The sequence below is a fragment of the Sphaerodactylus townsendi genome, linkage group LG01, assembly GCF_021028975.2.
Source record: "Sphaerodactylus townsendi isolate TG3544 linkage group LG01, MPM_Stown_v2.3, whole genome shotgun sequence".
Classification (NCBI taxonomy): Eukaryota; Metazoa; Chordata; class Lepidosauria; order Squamata; family Sphaerodactylidae; genus Sphaerodactylus; species Sphaerodactylus townsendi.
Genome location: NC_059425.1, coordinates 12194027 through 12219416, shown reverse-complemented (window position 1 = coordinate 12219416; position 25390 = coordinate 12194027). Strand labels below are relative to the sequence as shown.

General features: G+C 47.8%; 1 protein-coding gene across 1 annotated transcript in view; it reads right to left on the bottom strand.

The window, feature by feature from the left end:
- Positions 1 to 11389, bottom strand: part of CELF3 (CUGBP Elav-like family member 3) — a 122424-nt gene extending 111035 nt beyond the window's left edge. Inside the window, 1 exon segment of the mRNA XM_048511020.1 lies at positions 10538 to 11389. Coding sequence (XP_048366977.1) covers positions 10538 to 10682 — 145 coding nt within the window. The 5' untranslated portion in view covers positions 10683 to 11389.
- Between the last annotated feature and the right edge of the window lie 14001 nt (positions 11390 to 25390).

The following is a 25390-nucleotide window of genomic DNA, read 5'->3' as shown; positions in this document are numbered from 1 at the left end:
TGAATAAAGGGGACGACAAAAGCCAGGTTCGCCAGGACTGGCTTTGACAAGCTGGGTGTTTCGATGCCAACCAACAAATCGCTGCTGATCAACAACACAAAGTCCGTTTATTGCCTCAAGGTTCAAGACCTAACAGGGATCTATCCAACAGCAGTGGCGTAAGAGGTTAAGAGCTCGTGTATCTAATCTGGAGGAACTGGGTTTGATTCCCAGCTCTGCCGCTTGAGCTGTGGAGGCTTATCTGGGGAATTCAGATTAGCCTGAGCACTCCCACACACGCCAGCTGGGTGACCTTGGGCTAGTCACAGCTTCTCGGAGCTCTCTCAGCCCCACCTACCTCACAGGGTGTTTGTTGTGAGGAGGAAAGGGCAAGGAGATTGTCAGCCCCTTTGAGTCTCCTGCAGGAGAGAAAGGGGGGATATAAATCCAAACTCTTCTTCTTCTTCTTCTCATTCCCTCAGCTGCGTCTCCTGGAATTTTGGTAACAACAAGTCACACTATTTGTCTTGCACGGTGGTATACTGACCAGAAGAAAAATCCAGACCTGACCCACTCCTGTTTCCCCAACAGCTGCAAGAGAAGTCTTTCCCATCTGGAGAGGAAGCAGAATGGAGCTGCTATTAAAAGGCAAAGGAAGCAAGCCAGGTTTTTAAAAAGCTGACGAACTGTCAGAGTTGAAATTTGAACGACACACTGGCCAGCTTACTTGCTTTGATAATAAATCACGCTAGTTGGCCAGGGGATAACAGAGGGTCAAATCCAGCCCGGGGCAGGATCATGGGTATTTTGTTTCCTGACGCAAAAAATACTCATCACCTCTGAGTGCCCACCTACGTAAGAAAAAGAAGAAGAGTTGGGTTTCATGCCCTGCTTTTCTCTAACTGCAGGGAGTCTCAAAGCGGCTTACGATCATTTTATTTTCCTCTTCCGATCACAGGTGTCTTGTGAGGTAGGCTGAGAGAGTTCAGAGAGAACTGTGACTGGGAGTGGCGGATCAGACCTGCTGCTCGTGTGGAGGAGTGGGGAATCGAACCCAGTTCTCCATATTATTTTATTTATTTATTTATTTATTTATTCGATTTGGTAAACAGCCCTACCCCCAAAGGGCTCAGGGCGGTGCACAACAACAACAATACAATAAAACAAATCGAATAACCCCAGTCAAAATACAAAGCCATAAAACTATAAAACTATAAACTACAGCAGCAGTAATACTTGCAATAAATACAGCCTTGGGAATTAATAATGAGAAGGCGTCAGGCAGCTTTTAACCCCAGTGAGTCAAACCCTGGGATGGGGCTGGAGGACGACGGATGGTGGCAGATGGTCCAACAGATGTCAGCCAGTGTGCCAGGACAGTGCAGGGAAGGACTCAAGCAGAGCTCCCTCAAAAGCCGGTGGGAGACAGCACACGTGTTTTATATTAGAGTCTGCCACTCATGTGGAGGAGTGGAGAATCGAACCCAGTTCTCCAGATTAGAGTCCCCCACTCACATGAAGAAGTGGGGAATGAACCCGGTTTACCATATTAGAGTCTTCCACTCATGTGGAGGAGTGTGGAATCGAACCCAGTTCTCCAGATTAGAGCCCCCCACTCTTAACCGCTACGCCACACTGGCTCTCCTCTCTTCTGTTTTCACCCTCCCAACAATCCTGCAAGGAATATTATTTCATCTCCTAATCAGCCAAGAAACTCACCAGATGACCCCGGTCCCAACCCAGTGTCCTCCATCCGGTCTGATGTTCCAACCACTGTACAACACTACCACTCAAACGTGACCAGCCTCTGTCGGAAACCAAATGCTGTCTAATTGGTCTTTTCATCCGATCCTGCACCGGCCCCCTTTTTCAAGCTTTAAACCACATCTGAACCTAAACTATTCGGCCATAATTCTACCTGGCTTATTTGTTCATTTGGAAAAAGAAATTGCCTCTAAATTATAATGAGACATTCCCTTTGGGGCAATTAGAAACTAAATTTGGCAGCGGTTTCGTTTTGCTTAGATTCTATAACATGCTGGCCCATTTCATTGCTCTATGCAGCAAACTGGAATAAATGAGGGCAACTTTGGGGAAGGGGGCTGTTCTCGCCTACAGGACTGTCCCAATTGAGTATGTTTACTTTGGTGAAAAGAAGGTTAAGAGGTGGCATGATAGCCCTGTTTAGATATTTGAAGGGATGTCATGTTGATGAGGGAGCAAGCTTGTTTTCTGTGGCTTCAGAGACTAGGACCAGGACTCATGGGTTCAAGGTAAAGGAAAAGAGATTCCACCTAAACATCAGGAAAAACCTCCTGACAGTCAGGGCTGTTCAACAGTGGAATGCACTACCTCGGAGCGTGGTGGAGTCTCCTTTTTTGGAGTTTTTTAAAGAGAGGCTGGATGGCCATCTGTCGGATTGCTTTGCTTGTGTGTTCCTGCATTGCAGAGGGTTGGACTTGATGGCCCTCCTGGTCCTAGCCTCTGGAGCAGCAGAAAACAAGTTTGCTCCCTCACCAATATGACATCCCTTCAAGCATTTAAACATGGCTATCATGTCACCTCTTAACCTTCTCTTCATCAAACTAAACATACCCAGCTCCCTAAGTGACTCCTTGTAGGGCATGGATTCCAGACCTTTGACCATTTTGGTCACCCTCCTCTCGTTCCAGCTTGTCAATATCCTTCTTGAATTGCGGTGCCAAAAACTGTACACAATATCCCAAGTGAGGTCTCACCAATGCAGAATAGAGAGGTACAATTACATCCCTCACTCTAGACTCTACACTCCTATTGATAGAGCCCAGAATCGCATTGGCTTTCTTGGCTGCCGCATCACACTGCTGACTCATGTTCTGTTTGTGGTCTATCAATACTCCCAGATCCTTTTCGCATGTAGTGTTGTCAAGCCAGGGGTCACCTAACTTCTATGCAATGTGATTCTTTTATTCTTATCCAAGGTCAAATCCCCACAACCATCTTAGCCAGGTTTCAGAACACAAACTAATCAGGTTTGAGGGATGACCTCCCCATTGCTTGCGTGGCAGATTCCGTTTCTGGCGCTCGTTCTCCCTGTTAATCCGCGTTCTGGCAGGACCTGGTTGCAAGTGGCATAGACCCCATTAACACGGTTCAGAGCTGATCCGAGGGGAGGGATGAGGGTTGAAACCCTGACTCGTTTCCTGCCCTGGAGTGTGACATGGAATTCGGGCAACCAATCAGCGCTGCGATGCACGCACAGCCTTTCCTTGGTTTCGTTTTACGCATGCTGCGATCTAATCCAGCAGAAGGGCATAAGCGTTAAACAATAAGCGATGGCTTAACTTTGAATCGTTAATGGTTTACACAGGTAACAATTAACTGTTTGCACAGTTAAACGTTAAACTTTTACATGTTGGTTTTTTGATCACGCCCCTACAATGTACGTTTCTGCAGTGGGAAAAGGTCCCGCCCCATCAAGGCATGCCAGCCAATCAGGGGAGACCGGCGAAGCGATCTTCCCTGGTAGTGGGGATTGCTAAGAGTTCTGCAACAGGGTGTGTCTGCTGTGTGCTCGCTGCAGTGGGGAGGGAGAAACTCCGATGAAGAGGACACCCGTTTCACAACGAACAGGTTTGGATCTGTGTGCAAATTTCAAGTGGGGATTCGACCCAAGTAGTAGGGACAGAAGACAGGGAGAGAAATATTTGGTCCAACCATAGTTGACTGCCTGGTAACCCTTTGGCGGGAGAGAAATCTAAGGACACCAGACTAGATTTCAGTGGGTGAAGGAGCAGAGAGTTCATTGCCAGGGGTGAGGGGCATGAGATTCACAGCAAGAACTATAGGCCCAGCAGCAAAAAAAAAGAAAAGAGGACTTAGTGAGCATTTTGTTCGGCGCACTAAGAGAGTTATGAGCACGCCCGAATTTTCCATCAACGAAATCATGGAATTATACTTAATACAAAGCAGGTTATACCCTCCAGAGGGATTGAAGCATTCATCTGTTGCATGGAAAAAAGCCAAAGGGGAATTCTGTGGCACCTTGAAGTCTACTCAGTTTGCAGTGGCGGCAGCTTTCATGGGCTCCAGTTCCTTTCCTTAGGTCAGACGACAGCCCTCCTTCTCAAGTGAAAGGGTTTGTCCCTTTGATGTACATGCTTATGTTAGACCCTGCCGATCTGTTCTATGAAGGGAAGACATTTCCTTCACCCACGCTAGACCAGAGTGCGCCTGGTGCACACTGGCTTTTGCACACCTGCTGCGGTGCCCCCCACGGCACCCACCGTGGCGCCCCCTGCACTTTTCCCATGGTGCCCCCCCACGGTGCCCCCGAGCCCTCACTCATCCCACCCCGCTTACTTTTTTAGGTAGAAGAACGGAGCAGGCTGGAGAAAGAGGCGGAGGCCCTGCCACTGCGTGCCTGGGACCTGAGTGGGAACTACATTTCCCAGGAGCCCCTGGGAAATGTAGTTTCCACCAGGCTCAGGCAATGCAGGCAGGCCTCCGGCCTACTCCATTCCTAAAATAGGAGGTGGGGTGAGTGCTGCAGAGCTACAATGGGGGGGAGGGGGATTTTTCCTCCCCCCACGTGACTAGAAATGGTGTGCCCGGTGCGTCGCGCACCCCCCTGTCCCCTGGTGGCTTCGCCACTGCCTTCACCAATGTGATTATGGGCGGCACGAATAGGAGTATCGTGTGTAGATCGAGGGTTGTACAGTACCACCCTATTCTGCCTTGGTCAGACCTCACCAGGAATCATGTGACCAGTTTTGGGTGCTGCCATTCAAGAAAGATATTGACGAGCTGGAACGGGCCCAGAGGAGGGTGACCAAAATGGTCAAAGGTAGCTGAGCATGCTTAGTCTGGAGAAGAGACAGTTAAGAGGTACAAGACAGCCATGCTTAAACAATTGAAGGGATGTCATGTTGAAGATGGAGCAAGCTTGTTTTGTGCTGCTCCAGAGACTGGGATAAGGAGTAATGGATTCAAGGTACAGGGAAAAAAACTCCACCTAAACATTAGGAAGAACTTCATAAGAACATAAGAACTAGCCTGCTGGATCAGACCAGAGTCCATCTAGTCCAGCACTCTGCCACTCGCAGTGGCCCACCAGGTGCCTTTGGGAGCTCCCGTGCAGGATGTGAAAGCAATGACCTTAAGAACATAAGAAAGAGCCTGCTGGATCAGACCAGAGTCCATCTAGTCCAGCACTCTGCCACTCTCAGTGGCCCACCAGGTGCCTTTGGGAGCTCCCGTGCAGGAGGTGAAAGCAATGGCCTTCTGCTGCTGCTGCTCCTGAGCACCTGGTCTGCTAAGGCATTTGCAATCTGAGATCAAGGAGGATCAAGATTGGTAGCCATAGATCAACTTCTCCTCCATAAATCTGTCAAACTTCCCGATGGTCAGGGATGTTCAACAGTAGAATAGGCTGCCCTGGAGGGTGGGGGATTCTCCTTTTTTTGGAGGTTTTTAAACAGAGGCTGGGTGGCCATCTGTCAGGAGTGTTTTGATTGTGACTTCCTGCATGGCAGGGAGTTGGACTGGATGGCCCTGGTGGTCTCTTCCAACTCTATGATTCTATCCTAAGAGGAAACGGTTCTTCATTCTCAAGGAAAGGGCAGCCACTGGCAAAAGAGATCGGCAGGACCCAACCCCTAGCTGACTTCATCGTAGGGATGACAACCTCCAGGTAAGGGCTGGAGATCTCCCAGAATAACAATTGATTTCCAGATGACAGGGATCAATTCCCCTGGAGAAAGCAGCTGCTTTGGAGGGCGGGTGCCATGATATAATATTCCCCAGAGCATCCCTTCTTCCCCGAACTCTGTCCTCCAAATATTCTCCACCCCCAAATATTCTGGAATTTCCCAAGCATAGCTCTGCCCCATGAACTGGAAGAAAAGCACTTGGAAGAGAGTTGGCGTGGTGTAGTGGTTAAGAGTGGTGGACTCTAATTTGGAGGACTGGGTTGGATTCCCCACTCCTCTGCATGAGCGGCGGGCTCCAATCTGGCGAACTGGGCTTGTTTTCCCACCCCTACCCATGAAGCCTGCTGGGGGACCATGGGCCAATCACGGTTCTCTCTTGTTCCCCCATGCCTCATAAGGTGTCTGTTGGGCAGAGAGGAAGGGAAAGGAGTTTGTAAGCCCCTTTGAGGCTCCTATTGGTAGAGAAAAGCGGGATATAAATCCAAACCCTTTTCTTCTGTTCTCTGATGGACGATCAAGCAGAGGATACATTTTCCTGCCCAACCCATATATCATTGTTGCTAACAGCAGCGGACCTTCCATGATTTTGCCACTGAAAAAATTCAGGCATGCTCTTAACTCTCCTAGTACATTTATTTTTGTACTGAGAATCACTGTTGAACTCCCTCCCATCCAAAACCCGCTCTCATTACATATTTCTGAAGGCTCCTGTTCCCACCTGAAAGTTCCATGCTAAGAGTCTCAACCTGAGACTAAGAACATGAGAACATAAGAACGAGCCTGCTGGATCAGACCAGAGTCCATCTAGTCCAGCACTCTGCTACTCTCAGTGGCCCACCAGGCAGGAGGTGAAAGCAATGGCCTTCTGCTGCTGCTGCTGCTCCCAAGCACTTGGTCTGCTAAGGCATTTGCAATCTCAGATCAAAGAGGCTCAAGATTGGCAGCCATAGATCAGTGATGGCGAACCTTTTCGAGACCGAGTGCCCAAATTGCAACCCAAAACCTACTTATTTATCGCAAAATGCCAACATGGCAATTTAACCTGAATACTGAGGTTTTAGTTTAGAAAAAACGGTTGGCTCCGAGGTGTGCATTACTTGGGAGTAAGCTTGGTGGTAGTCTGTGGCTTTGCTTTGAAGCAACCGTGCAGCTCTTGCAATGGGTGAATCACGACCCTAGGAGGGTTTACTCAGAAGCAAGCGCCATTGCCAGCAACTGAGCTTACTCCCAGGTAAAGGATCGCGCTTTAGTTCTTCGCATGAAAATCAGCGGGGTTTAACAGCGCTTAACAGGGTTACCTACACTGCTTCCCCAAAACTAGGTCTTAGGTTTAATGCTAATAATCGAGCCCATCGGCCCAGGCCAGCCTAGATGTGTGTGTGTGGGGGGGGGGTGTGACTCTGTTTGCAGGTGCCCACAGAGAGGGCTCTGAGTGCCACCTCTGGCACCCGTGCCATAGGTCCGCCACCACTGCCATAGATCAACAATAGCTTGGTAGCCATAGACTCAACAATAGAACTGTTCGGCTCTGATGTGAAAGCCCAGACAGAGCTGGTTTGGGATGCAGGGGTGGAAGAAACATTAGAAATGAAACTCGCACCATCATCTTGTGATACGTCTCACCGGCCACTAGCTGCTGACCGGCAAACTTTGTCCTGGAAGTATGCATTAGTGTTCATGCACAGACACTCACACACACAAAACAGAGAAGCGATGCACCTGGTGCCTCGCCTGCTCGGGGATTTGCCATTCTCAGAACTTTGGGGAGGAAGCGACACTTTGGGAAACGGCCCTGCTCCTAGAAATAAAATATTGGGTTAGGCAGGCTGTTTATCTGACCCAGCCATGGTAGCCCTGAGGGCCAGGATTCGGGGCAGCCCCGAGTCAGGGGATTCTGCAGACCTCTGGAATCTCAGTCTGGCCCCTTCCGCACATACACTTCCAATCCACTTTCAATGCCCTTTGAAGCTGGATTTGACTGTGCGGAATGGCAAAATCCACTTTCAAACTGCGGAAGTGGATTGTATGTGTATTATTCTGCATCTGCGGAAGGGACCTCTGCGTCTCTGACTACTACCGAACGTGGTTGGATTGATTGCTGAGTGGATCAGAACCAGCTGACGCCGTGCTTAGAATCGGCCTACGCCATGTGGGTTTATCTGTGGACACAGCAGAAGGAGAGCAATGTGTTGAACGGTGATTCTGTGCTTTTTCGTGTGAAGTGCACGTGACCGTTTAAAGACACCCTCCATAAGATCAGTACAATGATCTAATGGTGCTGCTGGATCCAGCAGAGAAATCCTTAGTTTCTAACGACACTGGGGGAAATGAAAGTGAAGACGGCAAAAGCCCCTTCCAAACGGCAATATTTCTCAATGGATTTCTCAAAAACAGAATATTTATGTTGGCAGTTCTGGCGTATTTTGGTTCCTTTTTTCGTCCGACTCCTTCCACATGGGAGGAAATGTTGTTTTGATGCATTTTCTATCAACAGGATCCATCCGATATCACCAAATCCAAATGTTTAGACAGATTTTTGATTTCCTTAAAATGCAGGTTTATTTCTACATTAAAAATGAAATTGATACACACACTCATTCATGCGTTATCTCTTGTGGTACACATCTCAAAAGGGACACTTTGAGAGAGCAATCCTAAGCAGGGCTACTCAGTACCCTGCTCAGGTATATTCAGTTGCTTACTCCCAGGAAACAGTTCTTCAGATTGTTCCCTTACAGTTGCCAACTGACTACAAGAAATCAGCCTGGCCTGTTCTTGTGCCTACCACAGGAGCTTGATCTGTTAAAATCAGAAGGTACTTTCCCTGGCCCGGCAAAAAGAACAAGCACGGCCCCTCGCAAATATTTGTGCGCTTTCAAGGTGGAGGAGCAGAGCAGAGATGTTTTTTTTGAAAAGATGGCAGCTTTGCTCCTCGGCTCGTGGTGCCGCTTTGGTGTCAAACTAAAAGCCAAACAAAACTCCACACCTGGGATTTTTTTTTCAAAAATAGTCCCAGCAGGTACTTAAGGTAATTAATTCTCTTTCCCTCGATTTGAACAGTTCTCAGCAAACATTCACTTTTGTTTCCCAGCCCTCCCCCCCCTCCCAATTTCACCGGACGCTGTGGTGAACACCTGCCAAGCAACTTACAGGCCTGGATCAACAAGACGCCAGCGAAACCCCCAATTGTCCCTTCTCTCCCTCCCAAAAGTTATATAGGATTGAATTCCCAGCAGCCTTGACCCTGTGATCCCCGCCGCAATTAATTTTTACTTCCTTATTTTAGAAATTCTGGAACCTTCTCACAGCATTCTCACTTGTGCTACTTAAGGGTGTCCAAAACGGATTTCGCTCTTTCTATTTCGGTTACAGCCATCCTTGAGGCGATATGCGTACACGGAGCAGGTGGGGCGCTCTCTTCCTGCTTACCCCCCCTCAAAGTTGGAGGCCTCTTGAAATCTAATTTTTTTTAAAAAAATTCCCCTCTGGCAATTAAGAAAACGTGCAACCTGTTCTCCTCAAGACCGCTTGGCACCGAGGCCTGCAGAAAGAAGCGAGCCCTGCCGTTTCATGGACCTGCCAGGAAATTTGGACAGAGAGCTAACAAAAAAGGAAGCAGCTCTCTGTTGTGATTGAGAGAAGTCCCGGGAGTTCTGTCAGACCGGCGGAGAGGGTCTTGGAGCGCTTCCCTCTGGCAGGCATCGCTATCCCTAACGTCGGTGCCAGGCTCCACTAAAGATATTTCCTCTCTTTCTCTCCAAAGATGTCATTAAAAAAAACAAACCAAAAACAGCACAAATAACGAAGCTACAGGAAATCAGATGCTATTTTATCATAATGTGGATTTGATGGGGTGGAGAAGGATTGAGTTAACCCACTCAGGCCCTTTATTGTGGGGGTCGGGGTGTTGATCCCTTCCTTGTAATGAAAATGAAAGGTGTTGGGGGAACCTTGCAGGAGAAAAGCATTTTTATATTTTTCTCAAGTGCTTCATATACAAGCGACCAGCTAGATTCGGGTCCAGCGGCACCTTAACGATTTTCGGGGTATGAGCTTTCGAGAGTCAAAGAGTCCTTAGTGAACCATCTAGGCACCTGAATTGGTTCCTCCCCCACCCCTGCCCAATACGCACACTCAGTTCTCCCACACTCTTGTTGATAAGCCAGGATCAAGCCAATTAACTGGGAATCTGCGCCTTGTGTGTCCCACTGAGACTTCCCTGCCTCCCTAACCCATACCAGTGCAGACAGTTAAACACCCAGCTTTCATTCAGGAGAACTGGTTTCCTCTCTCTCTCTCTCTCTCTCTCTCTCTCTCTCTCTCTCTCTCTCTCTCTCTCCTCGCCATCTGCTCCTGCCCTCCCCCTCTTCCTCCAGCAATTGTGGGCTATCACATGCCTGACACCACTTTTCTAACCCTAAGAGGTACAGGCAAATTTCCAGCGCATGAAAACGAAGCTAACCCTAAGAGTTCCACTGACTGGCGAATTTTCAGTGCTCAAAACAAAGCTGGCCCTAAGAGTTCCACATACTGCTGAATTTTCGGTGCACGAAACGAAGATAACCCTAAGAGTTCCACATACTGGCGAATTTTCAGTGCGCGAAATGAAGCTAGCCCCAAGAGTTCCACATACTGGCGAATTTTCAGTACACAAAACGAATCTCCCCATTTGTTCGGCGTGGTGGCAGCCACAGAGGCGTCCACTGAGAGTGCAGTTTCATGCTGGGCATGGAGCCTTCTCTCCCACCCTCTCTGGCTTGCTTGGCCCTTATGCATTTTGCATTTGGACCCCAGCCCCCCCCCCAACCCCTTGCCAAAATGCCCAAGGAGACTTCTGTTCTCAGATACAGCCCCCCCAAAAGTCTTACCTTTGTGCATGCCGGTGTATTTATCTTTAATGACTGTCAACTCATAGATTTTGCCGAATTGTTCAAAGATAGGTTTCAGGTCTTTCTCCTCTAGATTCCGGGGTATCTGTCCAATGAAAAGTTTGATGGCATCCGGTTCCTTCATTGGTCCAAAAGGAGGAAGATGGAGCGAGCCTCGAATTCCGAATTGTACCCAGAGGAGGAGAAACAAACAAACGGGAAAAGCCGGAACAAAACAGAAGAATCCCAGCCCGGATTTGACAGTCTTCTCGTTGAAACAGACAAAGAGATCCAAAGCCACTAGCAGTCGGAGAGGCAATTTTCCTCTCCCCCCCCCCTTCTCCAACCTTAATAGAGTGGCATTTTCAGTTCCACCGAATCCTTGGAATATTTTTTTTTGAAAAAATAGTATATTTCCCCCTTTCCTGGTGCAAAAAAAAGGCAATTAAAAACAGCAACAACAAAAAAATCCTCCAACCCTGGGACTAAGCAAAGAATTCTACAATTTGGCCTTTCTTCCTGGGCTGTGTGGAAGCCCCCAGCCCCTCATCCTAATATATCTGATCAAGCAATTACAAGGCTTGCGAAGCAGTTAATTAGTTTATTGATTAACTTTCCTCGAAGAGGTTGAGAATCTGCAGGGGGGGGGCTGTTCTAGTTGTGGATTCCCCCCTCCTCCTTCGCTTTCCAGTTATTGATCCTCTGCTTTTCCCACCCAACCCCACTCCTTTCTCTTTTTTCAACCCTCCCCCCCAGCCCCACCTCAAGCTAGACTTCGGCTGCTTTTTGCAGGTTTGACGGCCCTTTCCTTTAATGGATCTTGAGCTCTGTTTCAAATCTTTTCTTTAGCAACAAAACCCTCCACCACAGCCCGCCCTTCCTTTTCCCCTGACTAATAATCATGTCAGACTTAGGGACCGGCAACAAACTCCAAGCCCCGGCAGAGGTGTAGAAAAAGGGAGAGAGCTTGCCTGTGCGCCCAGATCTTTGTCCCTTCTTGGCTTTGGGCCCTTTAGAGCAGGATCCAACTCCTGGGGACCACTTTGGCTCCAGAGGAGTCTTTTGGCTACCTAGGGAGGTGCTGAGCTCCCCTTCATTGGCAGTCTTCAAGAAGCGGCTGGATGAACACTTGTCTGGGATGCTTTAGGACAGTGGTGGTGAACCTATGGCACTCCAGATGTTCATGGACTACAATTCCCATCAGCCCCTGCCAGGACGACCAATTGGCCATGCTGGCAGGGGCTGATGGGAATTGTAGTCCTTGAACATCTGGAGTGCCATAGGTTCGCCACCACTCCAGATATTTAGATTTCTTTAGATTTCCAACCCTGCCATTACTTCTCTATTTGAATTCAATATCCAATAATAAAATTTTATGTATAAATAGTAATAAGAAATAATGTATGAAATGATTTTTAAAATAATTTATTGATAACATATTTATATAAATATTGCACAGATCCCGATTAAGACTGGAGAATTAATTGTAATCTGAAGAAGAACCTATGGAAAACGGTTACAGTTGCGCAAACCGTTTATTATTGGATATTGAATTGACGGACTTGGCCCAGACCGGTCCGCATTGCCATATAGACTTACTTTGACTGACTGGAATGCAGTATATACAGCTATTGATAAGTGATTGATTATCTACAAAGAGGAGGTCCCGTCCAAGTACATATACGGACGAAGATAGAGGACCGAGTGAAGAAGACATCGTTGAGTCACCTTGACTATATGTTGTAGGGTGATGTGATATGTGTAGTATTGTAAGAGTCTAGGCTCTGATGTTGTTTGCACTTTTCACTGGTTGCACTTTATGTATTGCACTTTATATGTGGGCTTAGCGCAATTGATAAAATAGCGGTTGATGCAGCGCGTTTGTTGTTTGTAGAAATGCATGATGTCCCCAGAGGCAAAGGAGAATGCCTCATTTGGGGACAAAACTCTTGGGAGGTTCCCCATTAGCACCAGGGATTGGGGCCCAGTTGTAAGAACATAAGAAGAGCCCTGCAGGATTTGACCTGGGGCATATCTAACCCAGCATCCTGTCCAGCCAGGTCTTCTGGAGGTCCAATAGTAGGTCCTAGAGGCTGAGGCCTTTCCCTGATGTTGTCTCCGGGCACTGAGATTCAAAGGCTGACTGCCTCTGAACAGCAGTCACTGATAGATCCCCTCCTTCACGGATCTGTCTCACCCCCATTTAGAGCCATCTACGCCTGTGGCCATCAGTACACCTGCCAGCAGCAAATGCCACATTTTAATCACTCGCTGCGTAGAGAAGCATTTCCTTTTGTCTGTCCTGAATTTATTGCCCATCAGCTTCTTGGGATGCTCTTGAAGATGGGAGCAGCCATAATTGATCAGAGCAAGACACCTGTTTTACACAGTGTTTCACGCCTGCTGATGCACCCACAGAAGAAAATAAGGAAGAGTTGGCTTTTATACTCTGCTTTACCTTTAAGGAGTCTCAAAGTAGCTTACAAACTCCTTCCCCTCCCTTCAACAGACCCCTTGGGAGGCAGGTGGGGCTGAGAAAGTTCTGAGAGAACTGTGACTGACCCAAAGTCACCCAGCAGGCTTCACATGGAGGAGCAGGGAAGCAAACCCAGCTCGCCCGATATGAGTTCGCCGCTCATGTGGAGGAATGGGGAATCGAACCGGGTTATGCAGATTAGAAACCACTGCTCCTAACCACTACGCCACACTGGCTCTCAAGAGGGCTAATAATTCTTCTGGCAGGAACCTAAGTTTGGCCCTGCATGTGACTGCAAACTATGAATGGGGACATATTATGATGTGGCACCCACTGTTAAGCCCCTTTGATGCTGCATTTAATTAGTGCTGAGATAGCCAGACAGAGATACTCTTTGTTTCTTCATCCTGTAGCCCAGTGTCTAGTGCAGTGTGTCCTCCTGTCCTCTAGGGGCAGTTGCTTCCCAACTTCTCATGCCCAGAACTGACCTTTCATTCCAATCTATGGCAGCCACTTTTTAAAACCTGCAATATGTCAACTCCATCTCTCTGGTTTAACCAGATGCAAATGAGAACAGCGTTTCTGAGCATTTGATCGTTGCATGGAGAAGTAGGAATTTTGACAGAAAGAATGCTGACCTTAGCTGACCTTTTTTCTTCTACACAAGTATGACAAAACTCCTCTCTTTGTCATTCCCCCACTCACCCCAGTCTTACAGGATGTAAGCAGTCCTAACCCGATGCCTCCACAGAGCTACACAACAACCCTGTAAGGTAGTGAGATTGAGAGAGAGTGGCAGAGTCATGGGATGAATTGGCTTGTCTCCCAGATCCAATTCTGACACCATTACCCAACATTGTCTCTCAGTGGTGGTATTGATAGTGATCAGGGTCATGGGAGAATGCACACATTTGAAGGCCCCCTTCCCATGTGAGAGAGACCTCCAGCCAAGAGCCCAGCAGTCCTTCATCTAAAAGGCAGAGTGGTGTAGTGGTTAAGAGCAGGTGGACTCTAATCTGGAGAACCACCACGTGAGTGGCAGACTGTGATCTGGTGAACTGGATTTGTTTCCTCGCTCCTCCACATGAAGCCTGCTGGGTGACCTCATTCATTTGTTTCCTCGCTCCTCCACATGAAGCCTGCTGGGCCTGTCATAAGAACATAAGAACATAAGAACTAGCCTGCTGGATCAGACCAGAGTCCACCTAGTCCAGCACTCTGCTACTCGCAGCGGCCCACCAGGTGCCTTTGGGAGCTTTGGGAGCTCACCACCAGGTGCCTTTGGGAGCTCACTGTCACAGTTCTTTCTGACCTCTCTCGGTCCCACCTACCTCACAAGGCATCTGTTGTGGGGAGAGGAAGGAAAGGAGTTGTAAGCTGCTTTAAAACTCCTTATAGGAGGGGAAAACAAGAGTATAAATCCAAATTCCTCCTCCTCTTCTCAGCTATGGTTGCCACCCTCCAGGTGGGGCCTACAGTTCTGCTGGAATTGCAATTGATCCCCAGACTACAGAACTCAGTTCCCATGAAGAAAACGGCAGTTTCAGAGGGCATAAATATATCATATATGTCTCAGAAAGCAGGTGAAATCCCTTCTCAGATTCCCACCTCCATAGTCCCCATCCTCAAACCTTGAACAGAATTGCCTCATGGAAGCCCCTCTCTCCGCCCCTTTCAATTTAAACCTTCCCAGCTCTAGCCTTCGACGACTTCCCCTGTCTGCTGTTTTCTGCCAAACCCCGGCTGAGAATTTGCCCAGAGCCCCTAAGTCAATTCCAACGCACTGCCCCATTGTTCGGCACCGGAGCTGTCCTCGGTGCTGAAACACAGCTGGCCGGATCACAATGAGAAGAAAAGCTACCTTGGGGAGGGCGGACAGGAAATGGACAGGCTGGGGTAGCGGCCCTCTGGCTGGCTAGGGAGAGAGCGGCTCCGCTGGCTTGCAAGCCTTCCCCCCCCTCTCCCTCTCTGGTACACACATTTTATTCCACTCCTCTCCATGTGAGCCATTCTCAGAGCTGTAATCGCTTTCTGGGTCCATCGTGGCACAGCCTGGAGCCTGTTTGCCAGCTCTCGGGTTTCCTCTGGAGGCCCCAGGAGTAAATATTATCATCACAGCCACCATTCCTACTACATCTCCTCCTCCCCCTCCTCATAATAATCATCATTTAAAAAAAACCCAAACAAGCCAAGTTTCAGAGGGTGACTATGTGGATCTGCCACAGTCGAGCTAGGTTCCTGTCCAGGAGCACTGTAGAGACCCACAAAATTTCCCGGGTGTGACCTCTCAAGGGTCCGATGGAGAAATCTGATGAAGGCAGCTTTGAGTTTTAAAACCGTAGCCTCCGAAAACTCTTATTAGCCCTCTTCGGCAGGGCTGTATTATCCATAAGGCTGACTAGACTGAACCCTAAGGGCCCTGCGGGGTGTAGAGGTCCGTCGATTTTTTTTTCCGAGGCACCATTACCGGCACCCGGGGGTTTTGGCCTTCCTGACCCGTGTTAACTGAACAAGCATGCAAGGCGGTCGAGCGCAAGTTGCCGGGCACACTTGTAGTCAACTGAGGTTTGTTGTGAGCCAAAGGGGAGAGAGAGAGAGACAGCAGGCCAATAGCTCGCTAGCATCCGGGTTGTGATGTCATGCTGCCTCCTCCCTTATTTATTTATTTATTTATTTATTATTATTTAGACTTTATACCACCCCATCCCTGAGGGGCTCCGGGCGGCGTACAACATAACATCTCAATACAAGTATAAATATAATTAAAACCTTTAAAAAAACAGCAGTAAAAATAACAAGAGGCGTCCGACAAACCCTAATTTTAAATCCTCCCCAGGAGGGAGGGAGCGGCGAGTCCCATTAGATGGAAAGGGCCCAGATATTAAGAGCCAAAAGGGGGGGGGGGGGCACCTTCCAGCTGGCTGAAAGTCCCTCCAAAGAGCCAGCGGCACTTAACAACTCAGATCTTACAGGCCCTGCAGACTTCGCCCAAGGTCCCTTGGGGCCGGACAACTTGGAGGAAGAGCCCGTTCCACCAGGCTTGAGGGCCAGAGCCGTAAGGAGAGCCCTGGCCAGCGTGGAGGCCAGCCCGCATCATTGAGGGGCCAGGGACCACCAATAGATTGGCCTCAACCGAACGGGAGGCGGAGTGCGCTAGAGGACATGGAGATGCTCAGGGTGATGCGGTCACCGAAGATATATATGAGGGTCCCAGGCCATGTAAGGCCTTAAAGGTCAACACCAACACCTTGAAGATGATTCGGAACTCTACCGGGAGCTTATCCCACCTGCGTGAGCAACACCGTCCAGTTGTGACCTTGATCGCATGTGAGCGAGTAAAATTGTGGGTAAAATTCTTCAGAGACTCTTGCAATGGATATAGGGCCATGTACTGTGGGCTAGCCCCTGCCATACCAGTGGGGTGAAAAATTGGTGTGCCGGAGCAGGCCCGAAGTACCTGAAAGTCCAGGTGCCCGGTCATGGGTTAAGACGGTTCTGCTCTTCTGTGTTTGTGCGTTGATAGTTTAATTTATTTGCTCTAAATATTATACGTTGAGCACCCCATGTTGCAGAGTGGTAAGCAGCGGACCTGCAGTCCAAACTCTGCTCTCGACCTGAGTTCGATCGAGGGAAGCCGGCTTCAGGTAGGTATCTGGCTCAAGGTTGACTCAGCCTTCCATCTTAAGAACATAAGAACATAAGAACTAGCCTGCTGGATCAGACCAGAGTCCATCTAGTCCAGCACTCTGCTACTCGCAGTGGCCCACCAGGTGCCTTTGGGAGCTCACGTGCAGGATGTGAAAGCAATGGCCTTCTGCTGCTGCTGCTGCTGCTGAGCACCTGGTCTGCTAAGGCATTTGCAATCTGAGATCAAGGAGGATCAAGATTGGTAGCCATAGATCGACTTCTCCTCCATAAATCTGTCCAAGCCCTTTTTTAAAGAACTGCTATCCAGGTTGAGGTGGCCCCTCACCCACACTCCTGTGGCAGCATATTCCAAACACCAATCCCACGTTGCGTGAAGAAGTGTTTCCTTTTATTAGTCCTAATTCTTCCCCCCAGCATTTTCAATGGATGCCCCCTGGTTCTAGTATTGTGAGAAAGAGAGAAAAATGTCTCTCTGTCAACATTTTCTACCCCATACATAATGTTATAGACTTCAATCATATCCCCCCTCAGACGCCTCCTCTCCAAACTAAAGAGTCCCAAACGCTGCAGCCTCTCCTCATAAGGAAGATGCTCCAATCCTTCAATTATCCTCGTTGCAACCATCTTTCTGAGGTTGGTAAAATATATATTAGTATTTCAAACACTGTTAAAATGTTGGCAGTGTTTTCACGCTTGGAAAGTTCACCACCTTGGAGACCCTGTCCCTTTCCGTACAAATCAACGACTGGTAAAATGTTTCTAAACTAAAACACTTTCTTCCCCCTCACCCTTTACAACAACGTATGTCTGCCCTTAGTCCTCTGAAACAATTCCTGGCCACCATTTTGTGATTTCCCGCCTCTTTTTTTCTGGGGGAGTTCCGTGTTGAATCAGTGCTTCAATGCTACAAAGCCTCGTGCTGCTATTCTCTACTTCTCGTATACTCGATGCTTCAAAGACTGCTCCCTCCCAAATAAAAAAACCCCAAAAGAATAACAAACAGAAATGCTGCAAAGAAACAGGAACAGGGGAACTGAGCGAGCTCAGAAAATGGCGCTGAGGAAGAAGATCAGAGAAGCAGAGAAGTGTGGGAAACGTAGTCAATTGGTCACACAGCAACTGAAGACTTTTTCAAAATGTTTCAACCAGAGAATCATTTTAAAAAGGGGATTCATTTAAAACCTTGTGAGGCTGCAAATAAAATGTTTGGGGGTAAAAACGATGCTGGATCCGACCAGTGGCCCACCTACCTGGGGTCTGCAACCTGCGGCTCTCCAGATGTTCATGGACTACACTTCCCATCAGCCCCTGCCACCGCACTGGCCCTTGGTCACTTGGTGCCACCGCTGATAGAAGGTGTGATCAGACCCTGCAGGCCTATGGTCATCTCCACACAGTAGCCAACCAGTTCCTTCTGTAATGTTTTTTTAAATAATTTTTTATTGTATAGAAAATTTGTACCTTTGTTACATTTAATAACTTTGTTCTATCGATACAATTTTTCCTTTTTCTCCCCCCTCCCCCCCTCTCTTCAATTGGTTGTTTCATGCAAGCAGTAGGAGGTTCATTCTTCTTATTCTCTTATTCCATGGTTCTTCGTTAAATCCGGCTTCTTCCATCCATTTCTCATACAATGTCCATAGTTTCATAATATCTTCTATTTTTTTTTCTTGCCATAATGTGTTTTTTGTCAGTCTCTCAAAGATCTCCAGCTGTATTTGTTCCCAAATATATTCCAACCAGTTTGAAAGTGTCCATTTTTTGTTTTCTTTCCAGCCCAACGCTAACACCGCGTGTGCAGCTCTGATCATTCTTTTATACATTGGTTCCAAACTTCTGTTCACTCTTATATCATCTATTATCCCCACAATTAGTAAATCATTATTTACATCAATTTTTACGTTCCTTCTGTAACGCTACATCTCCCTCTCACGTCCATTTAGAGAAGCTGGAACTCAACTTCTTCAAAACGCTTCACCTATGAAAACCGTTTAGCAACAGAGTTTTCCAGGATTTTTTCTTTCAAAGGCCGGTTGTCAACGATTAAATCTTATAATACAAATAAGTAAGAGGTGAGTTCGATTCTTTGAATTATAACCAGCAAACCGGGCCAAAAAACCTGTGGAGACTTTTTATCTTTGATTGAGAAAAGAAATCGTTCTCTTTGTGATGCAAGGCAGCAGAAAACACAAACCTGTCAAAGCCAACCCTACAATTACGGTGGAAATAGATGCTAAAATGATCAAAGTTCCTGGCATTGCTAAATCATATCATGGCAAAAAGTAGCTGAAAAGCAAACCAAGTTTCAGATTTTTGTCTCGCTGCTTGTAAGAATTCTCAAACAGCCCCAAGTTACGGGCTCAGAAATCTCACCTGGTCTTCTTCTGAGAATTTCATCCAGAGAAACACGATTTGCTTGTCAGAACGGCACATATTTCTAGAAAAACATCCATCTTACCTTTTTTCTCAATCTGATCTCTCACAATCACATGATTAGTATCCAGATCGCTAACTGGTTCTTAACTAAATATGAGACAATCAACCCATGCGTACAAGTCCGTCAGAGTGTGCATATGACTTACATCAGATTTAGCAAGATAAGAAGGCCAATCTCAACTCTTAACCTCTGTTAAAAAGCAATTAATCTTCCCGCAACTGCTTCAATTAACTTTGCGAGACAAAAGTAACTTTGAGCAAAAAGAGTTGTCTGACGCTGAAAGGGTGCTTAAACTCTCTTTCAGATTGCAGATTCAGCAAGACAAAGTTAATGATGTCAGAGCTAGTGCTACTCTCTGAATAGTAGCAATAGTAGTACCGTGTTTCCCCGAATATAAGACAGTGTCTTATATTAATTTTTGCTCCCAAAGATGCGCTATGTCTTATTTTCAGGGGATGTCTTATATTTCTGTGTTCTGTTCGTCAGGCATGCTTCCAAACAAAAACTTTGCTCCGTCTTACTTTCGGGGGATGCCTTATATTTCGCACTTCAGCAAAACCTCTACTACGTCTTATTTTCCTGGGATGTCTTATATTCGGGGAAACAGGGTAGTAGTAGAGGAGTAGGAGTTGTTTAACCCCCGCCTTTCTCTCCTGTGGCTTTCCCTTTCTCTCCCCATAGCAGACACCTTGTGAGGTAGGTGGAGCTGAGAGAGTTCTAAGAGACCTGGGACTGGACCAAGGTCACCCCAGCAGGCTTCATGTGTAGGAGTGAGGAAATAAACTTGATTCACCTAGAGTCCACTGCACTTAGCTACTGCTACACCATGCTGCCTCCTGAAGCTGAGGCATTCCCCTGATGTTGCCTCCCCACAGTGGTATTCAGAGGTTGACTGCCTCTGACCGTGGAGGTTCTGCTTAGTAACCACAGCTAGCAGTCCTGGATCGACCTCTCCTCCATGAATTGGTCTAATCCCCTTGTAAAGCCACCTGAAGCAGCAGTGGCGTAGTGGCTAAGAGCAGGTGCACTCTGATCTGGAGGAACCGGGTTTGATTCCCAGCTCTGCCGCTTGAGTTGTGGAGGCTTATCTGGGGAATCAGATTAGCCTGTGCACTACCACACACGCCAGCTGGGTGACCTTGGGCTAGTCACAGCTTCTCAGAGCTCTCTCAGCCCCACCTACCTCACAGGGTGTTTGTTGTGAGGGGGGAAGGGCAAGGAGATTGTCAGCCCCTTTGAGTCTCCTACAGGAGAGAAAGGGGGGAGATAAATCCAAACTCTTCTCCTTCTTCTTCTTCTTTAGCAGCAAATTCCACATTTGAATGGCTTGTTGCGCAAAGAAGTATTTCTTTTTGTTGGCCCTGAATCTACTGCCCGTCCTTAATTACAAGAACGCAAGAACATTTTTCCTAGTATCAGCATTCTGGAGTAGATTGCCACTGAAAATGGAGGCTCTGTTTAATTCTGATGGCTAACAGTGACAGAGAGGGCATTGGTCTTCCGCCCCGGCCAGGCCTTCCCGCCTGACGGTCGGCAGAACCAGGGCCGTCTGACTCTCCGCCGTCTTATCTGGACGGGCAAAATGTCTGCCTGTGTAATATCTATTGGCATCTGTCGAGAAGCGTGCGCTGTTTGTTGATATTGGAGATGACAAGATGATTTAAGAATTTGCTCGCTTCCGCTATGATCTCATGCAGGCCGGGGGCTGCAACAGGAGGGAGGGAGGCTCTTTGCCTGGTGTGTGTATGAGGGGGAGTGAGGGGGAGGGCAGAGAGAGAACGAGACCCCATCTCCACGTGGCTGTGTGCCCAGAGTTTCCTCCGCCTGCTGCCCTCCCGATTCCTAATTCTTTGAAAGGACAGGCCTTTTATAGCGACCTTCCAGGCAAAACTGGCCTGGAGATGGGTTTGGGTGTAGTGAAGGGGGAGATGGGTTTCAGGAGATGGGTTTGGGTGTAGTGAAGGGGGGAGATGGGTTTCAGGAGATGGGTTTGGGTGTAGTGAAGGGGGGAGATGGGTTTCAGGAGATGGGTTTGGGTGTAGTGAAGGGGGGAGCAGGTGGGACACCGTCCACTGGAGTTCTCTGATGTGGGCACTTTCTGAAATTTCCAGAGCCTGATCAGCTGTTCAAGGAACTGGTAGAAGTGTCAGGGAGTCACGCCGGTCTCTTGTGGGATGGTGGAATGCCATTCCGGCAAGGTTCAGAGGCACAGTGTATTCATACAGCACATGGGTTGGATCCCATCGATCCGTTCTGCAAACGCCATCACTTTCCCCCTGGTGTAAGGAGATCTCCCATGATGCCCAGGGGAATAAAGAGTGAATTCTTGGATTCATATTCTATAGTATATTTTGTTGGGGGGCCTCTAGATTCTTTTCTTAAACCCCATCACAAATCAGCAGGTGAGACTGAAAGCATTTTTTTTAGCATTAAGCGTCAAGGTGTCTGTAGGCTTTCTGAACCCTTCGTTCCATGCGATATGGTGGATTATTATCCAGTGATTTCTGAACTGTACACCGACGAACCAAGAGTAACTTTTAGGAATCTGCCTGTCACCACTCTGAACGAGCTGCTGCTGTTATATCCTCCTAACTATCATCCCCTGGGTGGTGTAGTGGTTAAGAGCAGATGGATTCTAGTCTGGAGAACCGGGTTCGATTTCCCACTCCTCCTCATGAGCGGCAGAGGCTTATCTGGTGAACCAGATGTGTTTCCGCACCCCTACATTCCTGCTGGGTGACCTTGGGCTAGCCACAGTTCTCTCTGAACTCTCTCAGCCCCACCTACCTCACAAGGTGTCTGTGGTGGGGAGAGGAAGGGAAAGGAGCTCGTAAGCCATCTTGAGTCTTCTTACAGGAGAGAAAGGTGGGATATAAATCCAAACTATTCCTCCTCTTCCTCCTGCTGCTGCTGCTGCTGCTGCTGCTGCTGCTGCTTCTTCTTCTTCTTCTTCTTCTTCTTCTTCTTCTTCTTCTTCTTCTTCTTCTTCTTCTTCTTCTTCTTTACCTCAGAACGATGCAGAGATGCGGCAGACTCCTCCATTTTTGAAGGAGGCTGCCTGTTGCACCTCTTCATGAGCAACAGCACCTGCACACTCTTCTTTCCAATCAGGAGGCATGACTGGGCAAGGGCCCCACACAGAGGCTCAAGGGGTAGACTCCTCCGAAGATGGGCCCCTTCGTATCCTAACGCTAAATCTTTTCAGGGGCACGTGAAGAGCGACATGTCCCCCCCCCCCCCCGAAACTGAATTTGGAAAACGAAAAAAAGGTATTTGCGAAACCGAAAAGACATCTAATAAGGTCGGTCAATCGGAGGGCGCGTGCACAAGGCTGGGAAGAACAACTTGTGCCTGAGCCAGCGTGCATGCCGGGGGGAGGAAGAGAAGGAGCGGAAAAAGTGGGTCAGGAGGCAGCCCGTGGCTCAAAGAGGAGGAACAGCTGTTGGAGGCAGAGGAGACCCATTGGCAGGATCAGTGGAGGGGCCGCCGCAGAAGAGCTTGAAAGGAAGACAGCACAAGGTGAACCCCTGGGGGCTGCTGGGAAAGGCCAAGGCCCATTTCCCTTTCAGGCTGCCAGATTTCCCTTTTTAATTTTATTTTTTTTGTATTTCCTAGCACCAAAAATAAACAAAACGCGCATTAAAAAAAAACCCTATTACACATCATATATCTTGACTTCCAGCTATCCCATCTTTGATTAAACTCTCGGTTCATGCATATAATTAAGACATTAGTTCAATAGTTATTTCTAAAGTGTATTCTAGTAGTTATGATCTGCTGTTTCCTTTAGATTTCAAACCCTGCCACTGAGCCAGAGTGGTGTAGTGGTTAAGAGCAGGTGCTCTCTAATCTGGAGAACCGGGTTTGATTCCCTGCTCTGCCACTTGAGCTGTGGCGGCTTATCTGGGGGATTCAGATTAGCCTGTGCACTCCAACACATGCTGGCTGGGTAACCTTGGGCTAATCACAGTTCTTCGGAGCTCTCCCAGCCCCACCTACCTCACAGGGTTTTTGTTGTGGGGGGGAAGGGAAAGGAGACCATAAGCCCCTTTAAGTCTTCTTGCAGGAGAGCAAGGGGGGATATAAATCCAAATTCTTCTTCTTCTTCTTCTTCTTCTTCTTCTTCTTCTTTTTCTTCTTTTTCTTCTTCTTCTTCTTCTTCTTCCTGTTTGAATAGGTTTTCAACAGATCCTTGGTATCAAGTTTCCAGCTTTCTAAAAAAATGTCCAAACTGCAGTGGCGTAGCGCCAAGGGGACAGTGGGGCATGACCCCCCTGGGGGTGCGTCAGTGCACGAGGGTGGCGTGGCAGTGGTATTCCAGGGTGTGGCGTGGCATCGACGTTCCAGGGCGTGGCAGGGGCGTGGGACCCACACGTGCCCAGGGCACCGTTCCCCCTTGTTCTGTCCCTGCCAAACTGTTGTCTCTGAGTAGCGTTGTCAGCTTTGTCATTTCTGAGTATTCTGTCACTGTCAGAATGAAGTCCTCTTTTGTTGGTATCTTATTATCTCTCCATTTTTGCACATATAAAGTCCTTGCTGCAGTCGTCATATACATAAACAGACATCTATATTGCTTAGGATAATCCTCCCCTACGATTCCTAACAAAAAGGCCTCAAGTCTTTTCAAGATTCTTATCTTCCAAATCTTTTGTACTTCCTTAAATATCATCTCCCAAAAAGACTTAGCCTCTTTATGTGTCCACCACATATGAAAAAACCTTCTTGCTGTTGATACTTCAGCATCTTGGACTCCACACTTGGAGTACTGTGTTCAGTTCTGGTCACCACATCTCAAAAAGGATATTGAAGAGATAGAAAAAGTGCAGAGAAGGGCAACGAGGATGATTGAGGGACTGGAGCACCTTCCTTATGAGGAAAGGCTGCAGCGTTTGGGACTCTTTAGTTTGGAGAGGAGACGTCTGAGGGGGGATATGATTGAAGTCTATAAAATTATGCATGGGGTAGAAAATGTTGACAGAGAGAAATTTTTCTCTCTTTCTCACAATACTAGAACCAGGGAAAATTCATTGAAAATGCTGGGGGGAAGGAATTCGGACTAATAAAAGGAAACACTTCTTCACGCAACGTGTGATTGGTGTTTGGAATATGCTGCCACAGGAGGTGGTGATGGCCACTAACCGGGATAGCTTTAAAAGGGGCTTGGACAGATTTATGGAGGAGAAGTCAATTTATGGCTACCAATCTTGATCCTCTTTGATCTGAGATTGCAAATGCCTTAACAGTCCAGGTGCTCGGGAGCAACAGCCGCAGAAGGCCATTGCTTTCACATCCTACATGTGAACTCCCAAAGGCACCTGGTGGGCCACTGCGAGTAGCAGAGAGCTGGACTGGATGGACTCTGGTCTGATCCAGCTGGCTTGTTCTAAAAATCTATTTGGCACATCTTTATACACCTTGGCCATTTTTTTTTTGGTGTTAAATACCTTCAGATCATAACATGCTGTAATTTTTAAGCCGTTCTTCCACAGTTTCTCCCACTGTTCTATTGGAATGCCACGGCCAACATTTCTGGACCATTTAATTATTACAGCTTTGACCACTTCATCTTCTGCGTCCCATTTTAATAACATCTTGGACACAGGCTGCCAGATTTCCAAAACCAGAAGAAGAGTTTGGATTTATATCCCCCCTTTCTCTCCTGTAAGGAGACTCAAAGGGGCTTACAATCTCCTTGCCCTTCCCCCCCACACAACAAACACCCTGTGAGGTGGGTGGGGCTGAGAGAGCTCCGAAGAGCTGTGACTAGCCCAAGGTCACCCAGCTGGCCTGTGTTGGAGCGCACAAGGTAACCTGATTCACCAGATAAGCCTCCACAGCTCAAGTGGCAGAGTGGGGAATCAAACCCGGTTCTCCAGATTAGAGTGCACCTGCTCTTAACCACTACACCATGCTGAACACTCTCCCACCAGCTGTCCGGTCCCTGCGGGACCTTGGGGAATTCCGCAGGGCCTGTAAGACCGAGCTGTTCCACCGGGCCTTTGGAGAGACCAGCCGCTGAGGGTACCCCAGCCCCCCCCTGCTCCATATGGGTCCCTAACACCATCGGGACCCACTATTCTTTCTTGGGAGGGTTATGTAAGGGTTTAGTGGGATGCTGTTTTAGGACATAACTGTTGTTTTAAATTATAGTTATGATTTTATATATGATGTTTTATACTGTACACCGCTCTGAGCCCTTCGGGGATAGGGCGGTATATTAAATCAAATAAACAAACAAACAAACAAACAAACAAACAAATAAGTAAGTAAGTAAGTAAGTAAATAAATAAAT